Below are 20,776 nucleotides of genomic sequence, written 5' to 3' on the forward strand. Positions count from 1 at the left end.
TCAGGTAGTTGTAGAGAGCGATAAGGTCTCCCCTCAGCCTCCTCTTCTCCACACTAAACAACCCCAGCTCCCCCAGCTGCTCCTCGTAAGACTTGTTCTCTAGACCCGTCACCAACTTCGTTGCCCTTCTTTGGACACGCTCCAGCACCTCGATGTCCTTCTTGTACCGAGGGGCCCAAAACTGCACACAGTACTTGAGGTGCGGCCTCACCAATGCCCAGTACAGAGGCATGATCGCCTCCCTGCTCCTGCTGGCCACACTATTTCTGATACAAGCCAGGATGCCATTGGCTTTCTTGGCCGCCTGAGCACACTGCTGGCTCACGTTCAGGTGGCTGTCAACCAACATCCACAGGTCCTTTTCCACCAGGCAGCTCTCCAGCCACTCCTCCCCAAGCCCGTAGCGTTGCATGGGGTTTTTGTGACCGAAGTGCAGGACCCGGCACTTAGGCTTTTTGAATCTCATACCGTTGGCTCCGGCCCAATGATCCAACCTGTCCAGGTCCCTCTGTAGGGCCTTCCTGCCCTCCAGCAGATCGACACTTCCACCCAGCTTGGTGTCATCTGCAAACTCACTGAGGGTGCACTCAATCCCCTCATCCAGATCATCAATGAAGATATTGAACAGGACCAGCCCCAACACTGAGCCCTGGGGAACACCACTCCTGACTGGCCGCCAACTGGATTTGACTCCATTCACACCACTCTCTGGGCTCGGCCGCCCAGCCAGTTTTTAACCCAGTGCAGGGTGCACTTGTCCAAGCCATGAGCAGCCAGCTTCTCCAGGAGAATGCTGTGGGAGACAGTGTCAAAAGCCTTACTAAAGTCCAAGTAGACAATGTGCACAGCCTTCCCCTCATCCACTAAGCAGGTCACCTTATCATAGAAGGAGACCAGGTTAGTGAGGCAGGACCTCCCTTTCATAAACCCATGCTGGCTGAGCCTGATCCCCTGGTTGTCCCACATGTGCTGCGTAATGGCATTCAAGACGATCTGCTCCATGACCTTTCCCGGCACCGAGGTCAGGCTGACAGGCCTGTAGTTCCCCGCACCCTCCTTTCAACCCTTCTTGTAGAGGGGCGTCACATTCGCTAGTTTCCAGTCATCTGGGACCTCCCTGGTTGACCATGACTGCTGATAAATGATGGAGAGTGGCTTGGCGAGCTCCTCTGCCAGCTCCCTCAGTATCCTCGGGTGGATCCCATCCAGCCCCATGGACTTGTGAACATCCAGGTGAAGGAGCAGGTCGGTGACTGCCACCTCTTCAACAACTGGAACTTCATTCTGCATACTAGCTCCATCTCCCAGCACAGGGGCCTGACAACCCCGAGGATGACCAGTCTGACTATTAAAGACTGAGGCAAAGAAAGCATTAAGTAGCTCAGCCTTCTCCTCATCTTTCCTGGCAAGGTTACCTTCCGCATCCAACAAAGGAGGGAGATTCTCCCTGGCCTTTCTTTAGTCACTGATGTATTTATAAGAACATTTTTTGTTATCTTTAACGGTGGCGGCCGGTTTAAGTTCTGGCTGGGCCTTCGCCTTCATAATCTTTTCCCTGCATACCCTCACAACATCCTTGTAGTCCTCCTGAGTCACCTGCCCCTTCTTCCAAAGGCAGTAAGCTCTCCTTTTTTTCTTGAGTTCCAGCCAAAGCTCCCTATTCAGCCAAGCTGGTCTTCTCCCCTGCCTGCTTGACTTATGGCACATGAGGACGTTTGCCTGCCTTTGGTAAAGATAGGTGTCCTGCTTGAGGGTAGGAGTCTTTCTTGAGGATGAAAGCTTCAGTTTTAGAGAAAATACTGACAACAGAGAATTGTGGACAGAAGCATAATTGCAGAGACATATTTGTAATGTTCTGTCTGCCTAATGATATTCAAGCTTTGTAGAACAGTTTGCTGAACATGAGGTGGAGCATTAAGTGACATATCACTGTGGTGTTAACCAGCCTGACATTCCTGACTTATTAAAGATTTAGAAGAATCATATAAGGAGTTTTGAGCCATAATGGAAATGTGTTGCTCAAAACTCAACAAGATCCCCAGAAGGAAGTTAGGAGAATTCCAGTATACATAGACAGTAAGTTGTGCTCCTTTACGTTTTTATAGATACGTCATTTTGCATATGGAATGATCTTTTTCACGTGCATGCCACTGTCTGTGGTATTAATTTATTCTGGAGAAGTCGGAACTAAGAAGGAAGCCATGTCTGAATGTGTTGCTAGAAGTCATCAGTTGCCTTTGATGGAAAGAACTGAGTTAAACATAATGTGCAAAACTGTGAGAAACATCTGTCATCTCAGTAGAGGAGTGAATGGTTTCCATTAAGCTTGCTAAATCTGTCTTTCTCAGAATACCCAATATAACCTCATACACTCTTGATTTTAACAGGCTTTATTAAACTCCATCTCAACTACATAAATGTAAAGCTAAAATAGCTAAAGTATTTAACAGATGTGGAACAGTATAGAGAGACCTCTACAGCATACACCATGGGATTGGTCCAAATTAAACAGTGATCGTGGGTTATTAAATATTAAATACAGTTCTGGAGGTAGATCATTATCCCTCACCTTACATTGGCTGTTGTGGCACTTAAATGAGAACTGAAAAAAATTCTTGACTAATATGATCTTTGAAAATGAATAGCTGAGAGTGGTTTGGTTCTGATCTCCCAAGCTGCACTAACTTCCAAAGAGTTTTTTGAGATTAAGTCATGCTCCAACTATCAGGTACACCTCAATTTAGAAGACAGTATACAAAGGGAGTTACTGAACAAAAATATTAATGAAGACAGCAACTTTAGATCAGCATCCCAAGTACTTGGATTCTTTAATAGCTGCATAAAAGGACTTAGAGTAGATATGACAAGCAGACTGCGGTGATGGAGGCTTTGCAGGCAGGAAGACTGGGGAGAATAAAGTACCTATATGAGATCAGGTGAAGGGGCAGAACTAAACCTAGTGTGGAATGAGAGGGGAATGGAGACATGAGCCTCAGGGAGCATGGCAGAGATGGACTAAAGAGATGGGACGAATGTCTGAAGAGAAGCCCCAGTGTGTATATCTATTATTACTAATCAGAAGGGTGTGGGAGATGTATAACAGGGAGAAGGGAGATCTCATAAAAATTATAGCACAGTATGGTTGCTTCAGTCGTTACCCCTTCCTTACAAACAACAAGGCAAGTAAACATGACTTGGTGTGCTCTGCACTGGCCCTTTATTTTAAGTGTTAGATTACTGTGGAGATAACACATGTATGTTTTACTATTAATATAAAATATCCCATTTATGAAAGTTTTCTGCTCCAAAGGTAGTTCCACCCATATTGTGAGATAAATTCCCATTTTTGATAGAATACTAAGAAGAATCAGAATAATCAGTTATTTCTGCATATTCCACTGTATCAAGACCATTTAGAGAAATCTTAAAGATGGGAACTTTTGAAAGAGGCCATTAATGTAAAACATCCATTGTAGATGCAAAGGAAAAAAAAATATAAAACATATGGAGATACACCATAGGAACACAGTTGACTTGGTGGTAATAAACTGCCTTTATCTAGAAAGTATTAGACTAGAGGATCTGTTGAAAGAAAACTCCAGGCTCCTGGCTAATGAACAGAAGAGAGATAAACAAAACATAATAATAAAACACCACCTTACGATGTTTAACAATCATTGCCATAACTCCTTGCATTCTTTTGTTAGTATTCAGCCTTTCATTTCCCATTCTTAAACATTTACATATCAGTGGCTCTAATATCTGACACGAGACAAAACATTTCTTCATTACAAGATGAAGAATAGCTCATCAGCAAAACACACACCATGCTGAACACCTTCACAAATAGATCTGAGAGGCACAACAGATTGTGGCAATTAAAAGAGTCTCTCAAGCACTTCAAGACACAGATACCTCAGCTGTGTGCTTCATATTAATCCAAGCCTCCTTGAAGATAAAATTTGACAAGAAGGTCCTTCATTACGGTTCCATATTGCCATCTCTTTTAACAAAAAATGTCTGAAGTGAATGAGAATTAGGATACCGGCTATTTACATATTCACAATCAGCTTTGTAATATGTGTAGTCATGATATGACTTACCTGGATTAAAGCGTGTCAAATGAAAGGGAGTAAGAGGAAATGCAATTTATAAGATGGGCACAATTAAGCACTGTTCCCCTTATTAAAATTGCAGTTATTTGTCTGATGTATATACACTGTAGCAGAGAGGTGGTGAGATCAGACTTAAAAAGAAAAATGCAGCATAGGAAAAAAAAAAAAACCAACAACAAAAACCCCACACACCCTACTATCTGTATGGTAATGAAAGTACAAAAAGGAGGGAGACATCCTTTTAATTATTAAGATTGATCATGTTTATTACAGAAGAAATAGGGGCCAACTAAGAACAATTCTCTCTCCTGGTAGTAAATCCAAAAGAGTAGGCAGTCCCTGCAGAGCTTAGAATCATACACAAGTCCAAGTAAAGCTCTGGGGAAGGGGACATAAAGCAAAACAGAGAGCTTTATGGTGGAGGTAGATCTTACCATGATTTCCACAATGGGTTTTTCCCTACTTTCCTAAACAAATAGACTTGCAGGATCATTCTCTTTGTGTACCTGTGAGTGTGTTGGTGAGTGTCGTCTGTGTTTACCCCTGTGACAACATGGGAAGGTCTTGGGACTGATGAGGGAAAATTTGAGATGACCTTTGCTGAAATCAGTGAGCAGACTTTGATTTGGTAGACAGTCATTCAAGATGACAGAGTAATCTGAATAAATAGCAATACTCTGCCCCATAACTTACACACTAGCAAGAGAAAAGAGAGAGGAAACATTAGAGTTGTTGAGCCTTTCCAGCTGCCTTAGATTTCCCACTGGGTATGTGCCCCTGCAGTTGTAATCACAGAGTATCACTGTGAGTCCTACCTTCTTGACAGTAAGAAGCATAGCCTTGTCTTTGAAGTCAAACTGAAGATAGATTCCTTCTTTTTCATGCATAATTAGTATCAGATGACCAAATGCACAGCGGGGGTTCTTGATATACTTCATGTTATGTTTCAACAGCTAAATATAGCTGTATTACCTCAGAAATATTTAAAAAACCCAGACCAAACAACTCCCCCACATATAATAGTTAATGCCAGTTGTTCTTTAGGGACTCCTGTTACTTTCCATTTTGGTTATAGTTAGCACTAGTGTTGTGTGGCTGCTGCCAGAGTGGCCAGCACTCCGGACTCAGCACAGCCATGCCGGAGCTCTTGGGAAGGAGGGGAAGCCATGATGCAGCTGAGGTATGCTACAAGTGTAAATTCTTTGTAGTCTTTTTGTGCCATCTCTGCCTTGTATTTCATGATTCATGGTTAGGAAAATGGCCAAGGCAAATCAAAGCTATGTAATGTGATTGCTTACACATAGGATGAGAAGACAAGTGCGTGAGAGTCTGCCTTTGTTTGCTTAGATCATCCTTTGTCATCACTAATAATTGTACCTTCCAGAGCTGCATGTGAACACTTGAATGCATCTGGGGTTGAATGTACAGCAAGCAAGGCTCTTCCTGAGTTGGTATGTAAATGAGACGTGCCACAACTTGTTCTTCATTTCAGTGGTAGCTCCTTGTCAGGAAGGAATGCTGGTCTGGGTGTAGCGTTTGCTGTCAGTTCTAAAATCCTGTATCTTTCACTTGTAGCTTTTTGTTTTAAAGCAACAGCTTATCCATGTGTGTTGACTGGTCCTTGCTGCAGTTTAAGGGCACAGTTAAATGGGAGCAAAGCAGGACATTTGCCAGCACAAAATGCCAGCACTTCATACTGCTTACATCTCTTCTCTCACTCAGGAGGCCAGAGTCAGCAGTGTGCCAGGTCTGGCAGGGCAGGCAGCCCACACGGGCTGCTTTACAAGCAGAATATGAGCTTTCCTAGAGCCATCTTAATGGTCCCTCAATAACATACCTGTCCATGAAAATGTCTAAGCTTTTCCCACCCACATTTCTCATCTAGAACAATGTATTGCTGACTAGCTCATGTAGGACTTCCCAGACTGTGGGGAAACTTGCTGATGGTCAGTGGTGAGATCACTGGGGTTGGTTCCTCCTTGTTTCCACTGAGAATCCTCTGAAGAAAGAAAGATTCAGATTTGTACAAAAGCTGTGGGAGAGCAAAATTAAAAAGTAGGCAAGCTTCTTTCTTCAGCTAAGGCGGGGAAGAGAAACAGGTGAGATGATTGAATGGTCCTTGCAGGCCTTCAAAGTAAATTAACAGAAGGAGGAGAAAACCATCTGTTGGGTAGAGCTCCTAAGGGTCCAACAGGGGCAAGCCTCCAATAGAAGATGAGCTTCCACATGTACAACCTAATAATACATTCAAGCAGAAGTGGCCAAGAGTCATCATGCTCAGCTGAACTGATGACCATATTTAGGCAGGAAAGAGGATGCTGTTCCATGAGAAGGCAAAAAAAAGAGATGGGTGGGTCACAAGCAAGCATTGAAGAGGAGCTGGCAAGAAGGATTAAATACAAATGAAATGGGGAGCAAAAGCATCTTGCTGAGAAGGGGGGAAAGAGAATTATCAGCAGAATGTTTTGTTTTACACTGACCGGTAGTTCTGGGGTCATTTTGCTGGGTTTTCACCTATTCAAAACTAGGTCTCATTACAATAACAGAAGCGAGCTCCAGTCCAGATCACTCTCTTGTCTTTACTACAGCTGACCTTTTTTCTTTGCTCCTCTTTAACACTGCTTGAAATTTAGGTAAGGCCTACAGAGCTGTACAAGTAGAATCTAATTTAGACCCATCATTGGAGAAAAGAGAAGGATTGCTTTAATTTTAATTAAATAGAAAACTAAATTTTTTATGACATGAAAAATGGTGTGGAGAAACTTCAGTGGAAATTATTCTAATTGATTAAATGAGAACTTTGTCACTTGTAGAGAAAACATTCTGAAATAAAAAGTATAAAATGTAAGTTTAAAACAACAGGACAAATGAGCATTACATGTATGTGCTGAAACTGCTTAAATGTATTCTGCAGTAAAGGGCTGGTAGCACAAGTCTAGAGCCCTGAATGTTCTGAATGTTTCAGTCCTCTCCCTGGAGACAGCAGTTCCTTTATATAGTGTGAATTAGATATAAAGAAAGAATTTCAAAGCCACTTTATATCTCTGGTAAATGTGGGCCAGTTCCCAACCCTGAATTACAGGTATATACAGTACAGGAAAATGTGGTTATCAATTTCTCTAGTGCACCACGAGAGAGCTTTTGGTCTTTGTGATCAGATTATCTAGTTAGTGGCTTTTGAGAAGGCAATAGGAGCAGATGATAGTCCACAAAGATCGATCCATTGACCTTTTTCCACTTACTGTGCCTGTTCCAAGCCTGAACAGAATTTTAACCCACGAGGGGAAAGGCAAAGCTACTGTCAGGCAAAGCAACTCTTCCTGCTCTCCAGAAATTTTACTAGTCATCTGCCAAGGCTGGTTGGTTGTTTGCCCTTACGTTGCATTTTAACCTGGTTTCATAAACAAACACAGCTTATATAACTGCTCTTCTGTGTCCCTGCCTGTCAGCCTTGCCACTCCCTCCATCTCTTTTTAACCCTTTAGCCAATTTTAACCAAATTTAACAGATCCTGAGCTCTGTGAGGAGAGGAGAGAGGCTCACTGGTAAAAACACTGTCTTGTGAACTCAGTCACTGCAAAACATCAGAGAACCTCCATGGAAAGCCTCCAATGAAAAGGAAAGCATAGAAAAAAGGCTGCAGTGGCAGCTGCTGCTTGCAGAAATACCTGTTCTTCTTTCTTCGTCCCTTTTTAAATAAAAATGACTTAGCAAAAACACTCAATCACATGTCCTCAGATGTTAACATGAAACCATGTGAGTACACCTGGAAAGAGAGAATCTTTTCTTATGTCACACTCATGCAACATGAAATGCATTTGTCTGTTTCATTACAACACCACGCTTTCCCCAACAAAAAAAAATGTGGGTTGGCCTTTCATGTGGAACAAATTGGAGCAGCTCCACAGAATTCAGTTTGCTGATTCATAGCAGCATGGGCTCTGATCCTTTCTTTTTCCATATATATATGGCACCTTCTCAGTAATATAACACATTTAGAAATGTGATATTCAAGATTTCAGAGAAGTCTGGTGGCACTGCGACAGTGTGATTGTTTTTAAATGTGGGTTTGGGTTGCAGTGTTATTAAAGCTAGTTAGCTTACATAATAAGTAATTTGTGATTTATCTCCCAACATCAGTACACGTTAAATGGATGACAAACGTCATTATCCATCTTCTTACCATATTTTCCATATTTTGTTCCATATTGTGTTTTAGTGCTCAGTTGCTGGGATTTAGTATGGAGGAGACTAAACAGACCACTGCTTCTGTCATGTTTTAACATGGAACATCAAATCCAAAGCCTGGGTCCTTTGGCACTACCAAATAATGAGAAGCTTTGATTGTTAACAAGTCTTACCGATGAAATGTCAAACTTCTCATACTATGAAAATGATCTTCACCAACATAGAGCTTGAAAACAGATAATTATCCAAGAACATGAAACAGAATTAATATGCACTGGAGCATGTCACGAACATTTCCATCAGCAAATAAAAAAGGTAATTGCTGCCTGAGTACAAAGCAAGGACAAAGGTTGGCTCTGTTCCTTAGACAATTTAGATTGGCCACTGTTTACTCACTTAACCCATAAAAACATGCAGCTTATCAGAAGGGTGCTGTTCAAGGGCTGATGGAGTGCAACCAGCCTCCTGATTGCAGGCACTTCTCATTTCACACTTCCCAAGTCTGATCAGACAGAAGGTTGTTGGCTATTATTAGAAGTCCAAAACCTGATGAATCAGAGCTCCTAGTTAAAGAGGACATTTGTAAACCACATTAAGCCCCAGCAATAATTAATACGTTTTTTGAGCCACATTTTGTCTTCAGGCACAGCTAACAGGCTTCGTTCTTAGCCTAGAGGAAAGAATGGACATAATTTGGTATGTGGACACAATTTTCCTATATAGAAATCAGACAAGCAAGGAAATAACACTCCTAATGGCTTGTGGGAGCGGTTCTGGTTTGTGATTTTGATTTTACAAATCAATTTTCTAATATTAGAAAGTAGCAGAGCATAGAGACAGAAGATGGAAGTCTGGAAGAGACCTCCTGAAATATCACATTTAGCTTATTGATATCACAGGCAACGTTATTGGTAAATTTCTTCAGCCAGGTCTTACAAACGCTTGAAAATTTTTGTCCCCATCTTCCTCTTGGGAGGCTGCTCCCAAAACTCATAACTCTGATAGTTAAAAAGCTTGGTTTCCCTCTTTTTATTTTCATGCTAGTTTTATCCTCAGAGGTCTCTCCACTTTTAAGGGGAAACCTAAATACATTTATAGACAATAATCATATTCTCCCAGTCATCTTTGTGTTACGAAAAGCAAGCCATGGTCTTCCAGAGAAGACTCTTCGTTCTTTCTGGTCATTTTATTAACCCCCTGCAAAAGTTATCTCACTTAGAGCTCTTCCTTTCCAAGTATGGAGAAGTAGTGTTGTAAGCAAAGTAGGACAGACTCATTTGTGAAAGCACAGGAGGCAACACTTGCCAGGTCTGGCATCATGCCTTGGTATCTCAGTGTGGCAGCGACATGGCGTGTTCATCTCCCAGCCACTTACCCTTGCAGAGTATCATGCCTTCTGGTCTAGTGCATTATTGCGATTATTACAAAAACCAAGTGCAGCTCCCACTAGTGATATCACTCTCATCCATCTAATATGTGCACGGATGGCGTGCATGCATTTCTGGAGATGTTGCAGCCCACCTTTTTCTTGCAAGGGGCCACATTGCAAGAACTGGTGACACTGTCATTCTGAATACCTCGTTGACACTCTCGGCAACCCTGCCTCTGAAGCTCTTGTCTCAAACAGCCACTGTCCCCAAAATGAACTATTTTGAAGGGTCAAAGATCTTTTGTAAGCGATTCCTGCATACTCTTCACCAGTAATTAAGACGTTTATCTTACGTTTTTATTACAATTGTTTACCTTTTTTTTTTTTTACTTTAACAAGATGCAGAAAGTCTTAATATAACACAACAGGTTTTTTAGCCATATGCTCTATTTTCAGACTACATGTACTGCAATTTAAAAAGAAGATTTTATTTTTGGAAAAGACTACACTAAGCTGACTGTCTAAAGGTGAAATTCGTGTCTGTGGCAGGGACTAAACTGAGGTATATGTCTAAGTTAGGCACGCTAGATATCAGGTCAGAAAGATCTTTGATGCATCACATAATACAAAAAGTTATAGCCCGACACAATGATAAAACATCAAGGAGAGGTGTCTGCTTGCTTCCTTGACCCAACTGGCTTACTGAATTCAAATCAAATTGTGTTAATTCTAGTTAAACAGCTGTTGTGCTTAGTTAAAACAGATTATTAACTAGAAGTCATCTTTTTTTATTTGTGCTCACTTCACATAATTCACAATTAATGCTTTATGGGTGACAGTTTACCCAAACTGTTGTTATGAAGCTTTTGCTAATAGTGACAAGATTCTGTGGGTGCACATTCTTGTTAGATACTCACAGTGTAATCAGTAAATATGAGACCATATGTATCTTGCATAATTCAATTCAATGAATATTAAGCTGATCATAGTGCTAGCACTCTTCTGGAAATATACTCACCTTTAATAGGCAGCTGAAAAACAGAAACATCAAAACCAGAAGCATTAATCCTGCATTATAACAAGGTGAATCTCCAAAAACCATCTTAGATTCCTGCTGAAATAATTCTATTATATTTGTAATCAACTGAGAGAGAAATAATTGCTTTTAGCTTCTCTACTGTAGAGTATGGATCTGCAGTGGAGTACACAGGAAGTCAGAAGAAACAGCCAGGTTAGAGGACGGACACGGAAGGGAAAAGAAAATTATTCAAAGACAAACAAAAGTGCGGATCCTTAAGTATCTAGTGTGTCATCTGGCCATACAAATACGAGGAAGAGGGTAACAGTTCAATCTGTATAAAGCAGGAGAACAAAATATAATCACAGGTAAAGACAGACTTACGCAAATACAAAGTCTCAAGGACAGAGGATTGGAAAGTGTATGTGGAGAAGTTAGGGCTATAAAAATAGGAGGGAAGTTTACATATAGAAAATAAAGGAATGGTTGCAGGAGACTTCTGCAGAAACCATAGGAAGCTAAATCCATTGTAGGAATAGAGATGCTGTTTCAGAAAGGAGTAGTTTAGTGATTTAATGGGATAAAATAAATAAACACACCAATTACATCGGCTGTTTAGCTTGAGAAAGGTGGATAAAGTCAGAAAGCAAGTCCTAACCTTCCCAAAAGATGCACAGCTTGTATGAAGGTGCTCAGAAACACGGTAGGAGAGTTCGTCAAATAATTAAAATATTTTTAACAAAACAATTCTAGAATGAAGCAGAATATGAAAAACAATATGTAAAACACATTCGAAGCAGGTATGTTATTTCCCCCACAACATATAGTGATCCTAAGGAATCCTTAGGCCACTGTGTTCTTACCGCTGGGTCTTGTGACCCTGTTCTGCCAGGCCTCTGCCCTTCCCCCTGAGGAGATGAAGAACAGCCACGGGGCAATGGGGACTGCTGTCGCAGTTGAGGGCTTTTGCCTCCAAGTTTGTGGACCTGGGAAAAGTGGATCTAGGACAGGGGGCCGGGAGCAGGGGGGCAGCAGTTCCTTCAACATTTGGATGAGAGTACTCAGAATCACACTCGTCATTCAGTGTATATTCTGCATCATCTTTGCAAGATAACCTCAGCCAGAAAGTTGTGATATTTATCTGTAAACTGGCTCACTGGAGAGCTGCAATATAATGAACAAATGCAGAAGGAGAGATGCATGCATAGGTACAGGTTAGAATAACACTGTCACTGTTATTCTAGGCATGGGCCATTTCAGCTATGGAAGTGCTTCCAGGCAACCTGAGAAACTTGGTGGTGAAACAAACCAAAAGAAACTGAAAAAAAAAATATCAGAAAGGGAAAAAGAACCTCCAAAATGCTATGTATAGCTCAAGTGGTGATATGCTAGGGGAGCAGAGGAGAGAAGGCTGTCAGTTCCCCCTTTGTGGGCACACACAGTCCGAGACCTGTGCTCTGCATGTTTCCATGTGCTTGAAGAGAGCCATTCCCATTCAGTTTGTATGTATACGTACGTATACCAGGAGCAGTGGCATAGACAAGAGATACAAATGTCAGCATAAGTAAATACAAGGTACTTAGGCTAGAGAGAAAAGCATGAAACAAAGGAATCTACCAATATCGGTGAGTTCCCTAGTTCTAAAAGGTCTGGTCAGGAGAGATGTGAATAGAATTCTAAAACTATTGTCAGCCCTTAACCATGTTGCATAAATTATGTATAGCTGTTCAGTTAAATTATTCTAATATTGTACAGGTGACTTGTAAAGCAAGATGTGTTATGCAAAGGTTATTGTAAGTACCTGAATAAATAGAGCAGAAGGAAACCTTCTGGGGTGTCAGTTGCTGCAGAAGGTTAGATGTCTGTTTTCTTCAGCTAAAAAAAGGATTTAAGAGTTGAGTGGTACTACCTCCCTGAGTTGTACTACTTTCTGAAGAAACTTGAAGGGGATAATGCATTGGGCCTTTTGGATTTCTGTGAAATAGAGACAAAGGAAGAACAAACCAAAGAAAATGTGTGACAAAATTGAAGACAAATAAGTTCATTTTGCTTATTTGTGTTGTAATATATGAATGCTAGATAAATGTGAAAAGAAAAAGCAAAAGTAACTTCCAAATGTTTTTAAAAAGGAGCTAAGAGCATATGTGGAGGAAAATTAACCATAAATGTTATCTCAAAGGAGAGGACCCACTTGGAATAAACATATATATGGCAGTTATGTCTAAAATTTGTTATGTTGCTATTGTTTTGTGAAATGACAGAACATCTGCTCAGTCGCAAGGCACCAGTAAAATGCAGCTTTATGCCTAAAGCAATATGTCAGTCCCTCACAAAAAATGTACATAATAGGCTAAAAACAAAGCTGCATTGTCTTTTTCAGTTGTAGTCATTTCTGACCTAATAATGGTTTAGAAAGGACTTTTTTATTTTAAAAAAAATGAATGGAAGGATTGAGTCATTTATGACTCTTTTCAAGATTAGGCTTTGTACATTATTTTTGCATAAGCTGGCAAAATGCTTTGTCTCTGCAAATCATATTTATGTCACTAAAGCACTTTTGAAAAGGCAACTGCTTGTTAGTACCTAGAGAAAAGATCATGCTTAGCTTACAATTTCTAAATGCAGTATATAATCAGCCATTTTTTGATCACTGTGAAAACACCAGCAAGTAAGATACTTGTGCTTACATGATGAGTGGACAGAAGTCAGATTTCACCTCAGATCTGTCTCTTCAGAGAGGAACAGCACTCACACTGCAATCCGTCATATAGAAAACTAATTAACAAATCCCTCAGGAAACAATTTTTTTATGGGATTTGTCTCTGAATATTCCAAGCACACAACTTTTAAGTGGCTTTATTCAGAAAGTGTATTCTCTTAGATTTTCATTGTTGTGTTCACTGACCTGAAAAGTCTGAAACTGTGGTACAAAATATAATTTTAAAACCTATTTTCTGATGAAATGAATTTATTGTCCTACAGCTTGGAGTCATCCCCTCAGATATACATGCATCTATGACCCCTCAGAAAATAGACTAATCAATGAAACGGATTGAAATTGGTACTTTTATCGAACAGTTTTCATGGAGCTAAAGAGTTATTATTTAATTAATGTGTGGAAGTATTCAACTGGAACATGCCTTCATGAAAAACCATGAGAATAAATCTATATTCTAACACACCTGCAGTCAGAGTGAAAATTAGGGTTAGACTCATCATAGAAAGCTCAGGGGTTGTGTGTCACATACTCTTTGATGCCTCTCCAGTCTAAAGGACTGTTTTATGTGACCGGGAACGTGTGCACTACATCATCAAGTATTAATAGGGGAGAAAGACAGCAACCATTCTCATATGACTTCCTTCTTCTCCACAAAAACATATGTCAGCAGAACTTTTTTTTTTTAATGTCACTTAAGGTTGGAACCTTTCTGGAATAAATAAAATGCATGAGGAGAGTCATCTATATCTGACTCAGGGTTGAATAGTAATACATGATTTTTTACCTTTCAGCTGAATCAGATATAAATACTAAAGCTTTCCCACAGAAAGACTACATAGTTTCTCAAAAACCCTTTAGAGGTTTATGAACCTGATCCAAAGCCTGTTGCTGTTGGGAAAGTTCCTGATTTGAGTCAGTTTTCAATTGGGCTGTACAAATCTTATTGATCCATTTATATAAGCTTTTCATGAGGGGAAAAAAACCCAGGTCTTTCAGATGTGGCAAAAGCGTGAAGAGTTAAGCTGTTAAGATTCCAGTATTTTCTAGAATCTTAGGCTGCAAATAACTTCTGCTTTGTGAAGGAAATTGTACAAGCTCTAGTGTCCAGCCTGAAATCCATTCCAATTGTTTAACCAAAGCATCAATTCTCAGCATCGAGACACTGCACTACCAGGCTAGAACTATTGTGCAGAGTTGCCAGAGGTGGCGGGTTGGCATTATGCATCAGCAGCCAGAGTATAGGTCAGCAAAGTAAGGCTTGTTTAAGAGTGGATTTTAAACAATAACAGAAATACCATGACTGACTCCAGTCTCTGATCTCCAGTTTTAAATATGGGCAAGGGACTGTGATTCGCTCTGCAGCCATCTGTGGGGAAGCAGAAAGTTTTATTGATTGGTGGCAGCAGCTAGGAGAATTATTCAGGCTTTTTAATGGATCATGGCTGTCTCTGAAGATGCCTGGAACCTTTATATGACCTCCAGCTCTGCTACTGGACACCTCTCAGTCCCCTAGCCACAAAGCATTACAGGCATTCTCTGTCCACACTCATCTTCTGGACCTAGCAGAGCTTAATAAAAAGTGAAGGTTAATGTCTTTCATTATGATCTTCTTTTAAAGCTCCACCATCCTAGTCCATCCTGATGCAGTCAGTGGTATTTCAGTGCAGTCTGAGACCTTTGAGAAAGGTTTCTATGATTCTATGAAAAAAGGAGGTGGAGATATGCTGGCATAAGCTTTGCTATCGCACTAAAACAGTGACCTCGCTGAAGTCATGTGGCAGTGGCCAGAGGACAAGTGTTCCTTCAAAATTTGGAAAAGAGAAGGGTGCTACGTCACAAGTCTCAATGCAATGGTGTCATTGCCTTCTCAGCAGGGCTGCACGGTGTGGGTGGAGCTCCTCACTGAAGTGCCTACATGATTTCATCTACCGGAATGGGTTTATTTATAGAAAAACCATTATGTCCGCACAAAGTTGGACTCTGGTCCACCGTTCTAGATGAATGGTAGCCACAGAGGGAAAAGTCATTGGAAGAGGTTAGGAGAGGGTATACAAGGTGAAAAGGGTTGGTAGGTCACACCTGAGTTAACTTTAAGTGGTAATGTTGAACCTGTATATAAGGGTTCTGTGTAATTTGGTGGCACTATCTACTGGCAAGTCAAGAAAGACCGAGGTGCACCTTCATTAATATGGGCAGGAGATGCAGATCTGGGTGACAGCTAATCTCTTTTTTGTAGTGAAGGCACTAAGAACTCAGAAGTCTGTAAAATGCTGCAGTGCACCATGTTGAAAAGCTGAGCCTGTTTCTTGGTCTTTGTCCAAGAAGGTGGTGCACATTTGGTTCAAGTATTTACGTGTTTTGAGCAGAGGTCAGGATTGAGCCATGGGCACTGAATTAAATCAAATTTTTGAAAAGAATGAGTACCTTAACAAGCAGTAAACATTTCTGCTTTGACTGGCAAACAGTCATTAAAAGCCTTTATTAAATTTTGTGTCTGTTCTGTACACTACTTAGCCATTTCTTTTCATTCTGAAGGATTATAACTAAGAATGAATGAGCCTTCTCTAATATGGTCAGGACACAATAAATCTGTGAAAGAACTGAGTTATCCTTCTCCTTCATAGGCAAATTTTTCCAATTGTTTAAAAAAATATTGTGTTCGATTGCCATTACATCAGTCTTTATGCCTGTGAATAATGAAGCTCAACAATAAGCAACTTGTTTATAAAAAACAGTCACACAGTGACAATTAGAGAGTGTTTAATGCACTTCCCCACTAGAGTCCATACCCTCTCCTCCCACTTACTGATGATCCCACTGCAGTGTGAAGTTATTTGTGTCTTCAGAATGAGCAAACAGATCTTTTCAGTGAAAGGGTGAAACATTTCCTGAGTTCTGCCATATAGAAGTTGGCATCTGTTGTTCCGTAGAAAGAAATCTCTGCTGCACTGATCCAAGCATTTGTCAGCCCCAGAGTGGAGGATGGCAGCTCACAGTATCTGAAGAAGGAGACTATCACACAAAGCTTCCCACTACAGAGAAATTGCTGCATCCGTCATCATCCTTTCAACCTAGTTAATACAGTTGTATTAGCCCTGTGCTCCAGTTCCTCTCCCAGTTCCCAGCCCACCTCCTCTTTAGAGTGAAATGTGTTTTGATCTTCAAAGTAGCTACATTTCAAAATATATTTTGCTCAGTACCAAGAATAATCACAGTTCTCTGGGTAAAGCAGATCTCAAAGCCTAAAATGGATCTGCTGTACTCGGGGCGGGGGGGGGAAGAGACTTGTGATGAAGGATATTGGATAGATCCAAAATCTGACCAGCTTCGAGAAGCATTACGAAGTCTTTCCATTTGGTTAAAATATTTCCACATAACTGGAATATCAGGTCCTAATCGTACCTCATCATACCATACAAGCAGACCTAACATGAACACGGTTTTTGTAACTGAAAAGGGGACAAACAGGGTGCTGCCTTTCAAAGCCATGTCCATATACATTTTAGGTTGAGTTTCAGCTACAAGAAGGAAGCAATCAGAAATACGGGAATGGCTCTTTCCATCACCTGAAAACCAAACCAACACCCCCCAATGTAATTTTCCAACAAGATTCAGAAAAGAAATTGGTATTCACTCACAAAATGGGGGTGATGGTATGGGGGAATGGAAGCTCGGTAACAACTAGGGCAACTTAGCCAGGCTGTGATGAAATCCACTCTGAGTCAGGGTGTTTCCCTATCACTGGGCTGTAGGGGAAGCTGAGCTGTTGGGGCTTCTGTCTGCAGAAGCTGCCCCACCTTCTCTAATACCCTGAAGCATCCTTTGCACTAGCAACAATAAGTACAAGCTGTTGAGGAGGGTGGTCACTGAGTAATGTGGAGCACCTTAATTCTGAAAGGTGTACAAAAATGGCACAGCTCCAACAGGAGAGGTGCTGTGTAGCTCAGTGAGCAGGTGCTCCTTTCAGGTGCTGGAGACAGGTTCAAGTTTCTCCTGAACCATCCTTCCTTGACAAATGCCCGAATGTATTAGTCTAAGACAGTTACTTAATTTCTTCCCAAATAGTGCTGCTCTTGTTCCCTGGATAGTCTGGGTCTAGATTCACTGAAAATGAAATGGTATTTTTCATTTTTTTGAACTACCAGTGAACTGAAAAAACATTTATTCCCACAGCACTAATAGTAGGCAACTGTTCTTTGTGGCAGAAGGAGAAAGAGTTATCTAAAGGTCAAAAAGATGAGTTTGGGGAATAGATATGTTGTTACAGCAAGCGTGACCTAGTATGATGCATTTAGACTTATTTTAGAAAAGGCTTTATTATTCTATACCTAGTCCAGGAATTAAATTTCAAGTGAATTGTAATGAACCTCTTGCAATTGGTACGGGCATCTTAAAAGACACCATCTTAAAAGTCATATCCAGGGGCCAAGGTTTCCAAGTCCATAATGAAAAGTAGCAAATACCCTCAACTCTGCAAAGGTTGTCAAGTATATTGTGGTCTTCAGTTGTAAATAACCCAAAATAAATGTTCAGACAGCTGGCAGAGCGTACCTTCATTAACCAGTGATCTCCAAACTGTGGTATGCAAGAGGAAAAGGACCAGAGCTCCCTGTGATGATATTGGTAGATATGGTGTTTTCAATTAAAAGTTTGATGATAAGTGTCCCTGGTCATCTGTGGTGGAGAAAATTTGACGGTATAGTCTGTTATTCCAAAGTATTTGGATGTCACTGCCAGAAGAAACCTCCAAATTGAGGAGCAGTTCTTGAAAATGAATGAGAAAGTGCTTGTTACTTTATAAATGCAGCTTGGTCACCAGAGGTAGGAACTGTGTAAATGTTCTATTGTTGGTTTTTTGCTTCTTCTAGCTGGATGCTGAGAAGGCAAAATTGAAACTGGAAAGATGGGCTTCCCGAGATGCTGGCAGTGGGGGTGGAAGAAGTGAAGAGATGGAGTCAAGCGGGGATTGTGATGATGAGGATGGCTGTCAAGGATCTGGTGACGGGATTCACACAGCAGGTAAATACAGTTTCTATAGGCACACACAGAGCTTAGAAATTCATAAATGTCACAATTAGGTGGACAGAGCTAAGACTTGCACTGCTTGAATTACTGTCAAAATCCTACTAAATTAAAAGGATTCAAATCTTAATCTGTGAAGAGCTGCAATAAAAATAGAATTATACAGAGAGTAACCCAATATAATTTAACACTTGGCATACAGATAAAGGTCTTAAATTTAGAGTGAATAATATCTGCAATGAAATCTAGATCACAGAAATACTGGAAGAGCCTTCCTACATAATGTAGGCTCTTCAAACAAATAGAAAATTAATGTCCTTATAGACTGTGCTAAGTTTTAACATAAATATTTATTGGTTGCATAATGATACTGAAGGATGATCTGAACAGAGTTAGCTTCTGAAAGTATATATTCTTGAAAAAACACATGAAGTATTGTTTTTTTTCTAGTGGTGAGCTGCTGGTTAAATGAGAGTTCTTGATAGCCTCAGGTATGGATTCTGCAATATTTATTCATGAAATTACTTGGATAATATGTCATCAAATGTAGAATCAGCATCAGAATCTAACTCAACTTCTGCCAAAATACTGGCAATTTAATATGTAGTTAAGTCCTTACAATAGTAAGTCAATAAAAAGTAAGATGTTTCCTTCTAAATACTTTATGTTATTGGTTTATCTTATCTGCAAGTTCTGATTCATTTCAGCTCATCAAAATGTAACTGCTTTAGTTATCATAGTATGTGTAAATATAATTTAGTTCAGATGTGCAAGTATATGAAATACAGGTATAATAGTGTCAAAAAATAATGCCCATTAAAATGGCTGGAACTCAGGTAAGTTTTAAACTGCTGCATCATTCAGCTGAAATAAACAAATGCCTCTTTCTTGTCCCTTTGCCACTAAATGGAGAGTGGGAAAATATATCCCATATTCAAGTAAGACTTCCAAACAAGCTGGGATTAGTCTGTAGTCAAGACTTAAGTTGTTCCTATTTTGAATATTTGTTCAGGAAAAACAAGCTTAAACATGTATTTTGAAATGTGTGCAAAATGTTAGATTTAGTTTGCAGTACCAGGTTATAAATACCTGAAATTTAATTTGCGTTGACAAGCTGCATGATGAAGACGCATGAGGTATTATAACATCGGGACGGTATTCTTTAAAAGTATTAAATAATTGCAACTAACAGACCAAGTAAAGATTTTCACCATCCACTCACCAATGCTTTTGATACAATGTTATTTTAAAACTATTTGCTTAACTTTTTTTAATTGTTTGTTGTGTTATATACATAAGCAATGAAATGCCTGCTAGATCTCTTGGGCCCTGGGGATTTGTGAGGGTAAATACTTTAATAGGCTTTCCTTTCTATGTGGAATAATAGAAACAAAAGCCAGGCGGTAACTACTCTTCAATGAACAATTAAACTATTAATACGCTGTTCTGGAAGGATGTGTATGCATGCTTACATGGACAATGGCAGATTTCAGGTGTTCAAAAATAAAAACTTGAATACTTGACCTACAGCTGGCTTTAATAATGGAAAACTACTTAACGTCTCTTTTTTACCTTTTTTGAGATCTATTTAATTAAAATATTTTATGCTGATATCATCCCGGTTTTAAAAGAATTATATTTATATAACTAGTTGCTTCAGAATTTAGTAGGGTTTATATCCAATTAAAAAGGTAATTACAATTAATTTTAGAAAATGGTCTTGATACATAACAGTAAGAATAAGTATTTCTTTGTGTGACAATAGTAATGCACTTTCATAATTAGCTTTAAAATATTGTACTGTATACAAGCCACTAGCAGTAAATCTGTTTTGCATATCTGGATACAATTAAGAGATAAAATGGAGTAATCTCATTATAGAGCTTCTTTGCTTTAATAGAATGTTAAAGAAATAAACATCAGATTAGTTCAATTTCCTCTTGCTGCATGTCTGTACGATGCTGTTTCTAATTGTACAGCCTGTGAATTTGTTATATTTCCTAAACTTAAAACCTGTCAAGTACATCTGACCATTGTTTTGTAGAAGTGGAACATGACAACATTGGCTATTGCCTGCTTGCTTGAAGTACACAGTGAATTGAGACATGAATTGAAGCTAAAGCTAAATCCCAAATAAAACCCCGATTTGAAGCTTAGTGAAGTCAGTGGGAATATTCCTACTGACTACGGCAGGTTTGGATGAGACATAAATGATAGCTATAAAATGCCACCGATCTCATCAGTGCATGTTGTAGCGTGTAGTCATACAGCAGAACAAAAGGAATAAAAAAGGGAATAAAAGCTTTTCAAAACATAGACTTTTTGGCAGAGTAGTCAGGCTTTTA

At 39.9% G+C, this 20,776-nt stretch overlaps 1 protein-coding gene across 3 annotated transcripts in view; it reads left to right on the plus strand.

The window, feature by feature from the left end:
* The window catches only part of LOC142059951 (glypican-5-like), a 390,210-nt gene that overhangs the window by 272,670 nt on the left and 96,764 nt on the right, over positions 1-20,776 (plus strand). For 2 of the 3 annotated variants that reach the window (XM_075099330.1, XM_075099331.1), the window contains one exon: positions 18,278-18,428. In XM_075099330.1, coding sequence (XP_074955431.1) covers positions 18,278-18,428 — 151 coding nt within the window. Of the gene's footprint in view, positions 1-18,277; positions 18,429-18,881; positions 18,923-20,776 lie in introns of those variants that run through there. The other variant, XM_075099332.1, reaches the window with a different exon arrangement.

The sequence above is a fragment of the Phalacrocorax aristotelis genome, chromosome 7, assembly GCF_949628215.1.
Source record: "Phalacrocorax aristotelis chromosome 7, bGulAri2.1, whole genome shotgun sequence".
Classification (NCBI taxonomy): Eukaryota; Metazoa; Chordata; class Aves; order Suliformes; family Phalacrocoracidae; genus Phalacrocorax; species Phalacrocorax aristotelis.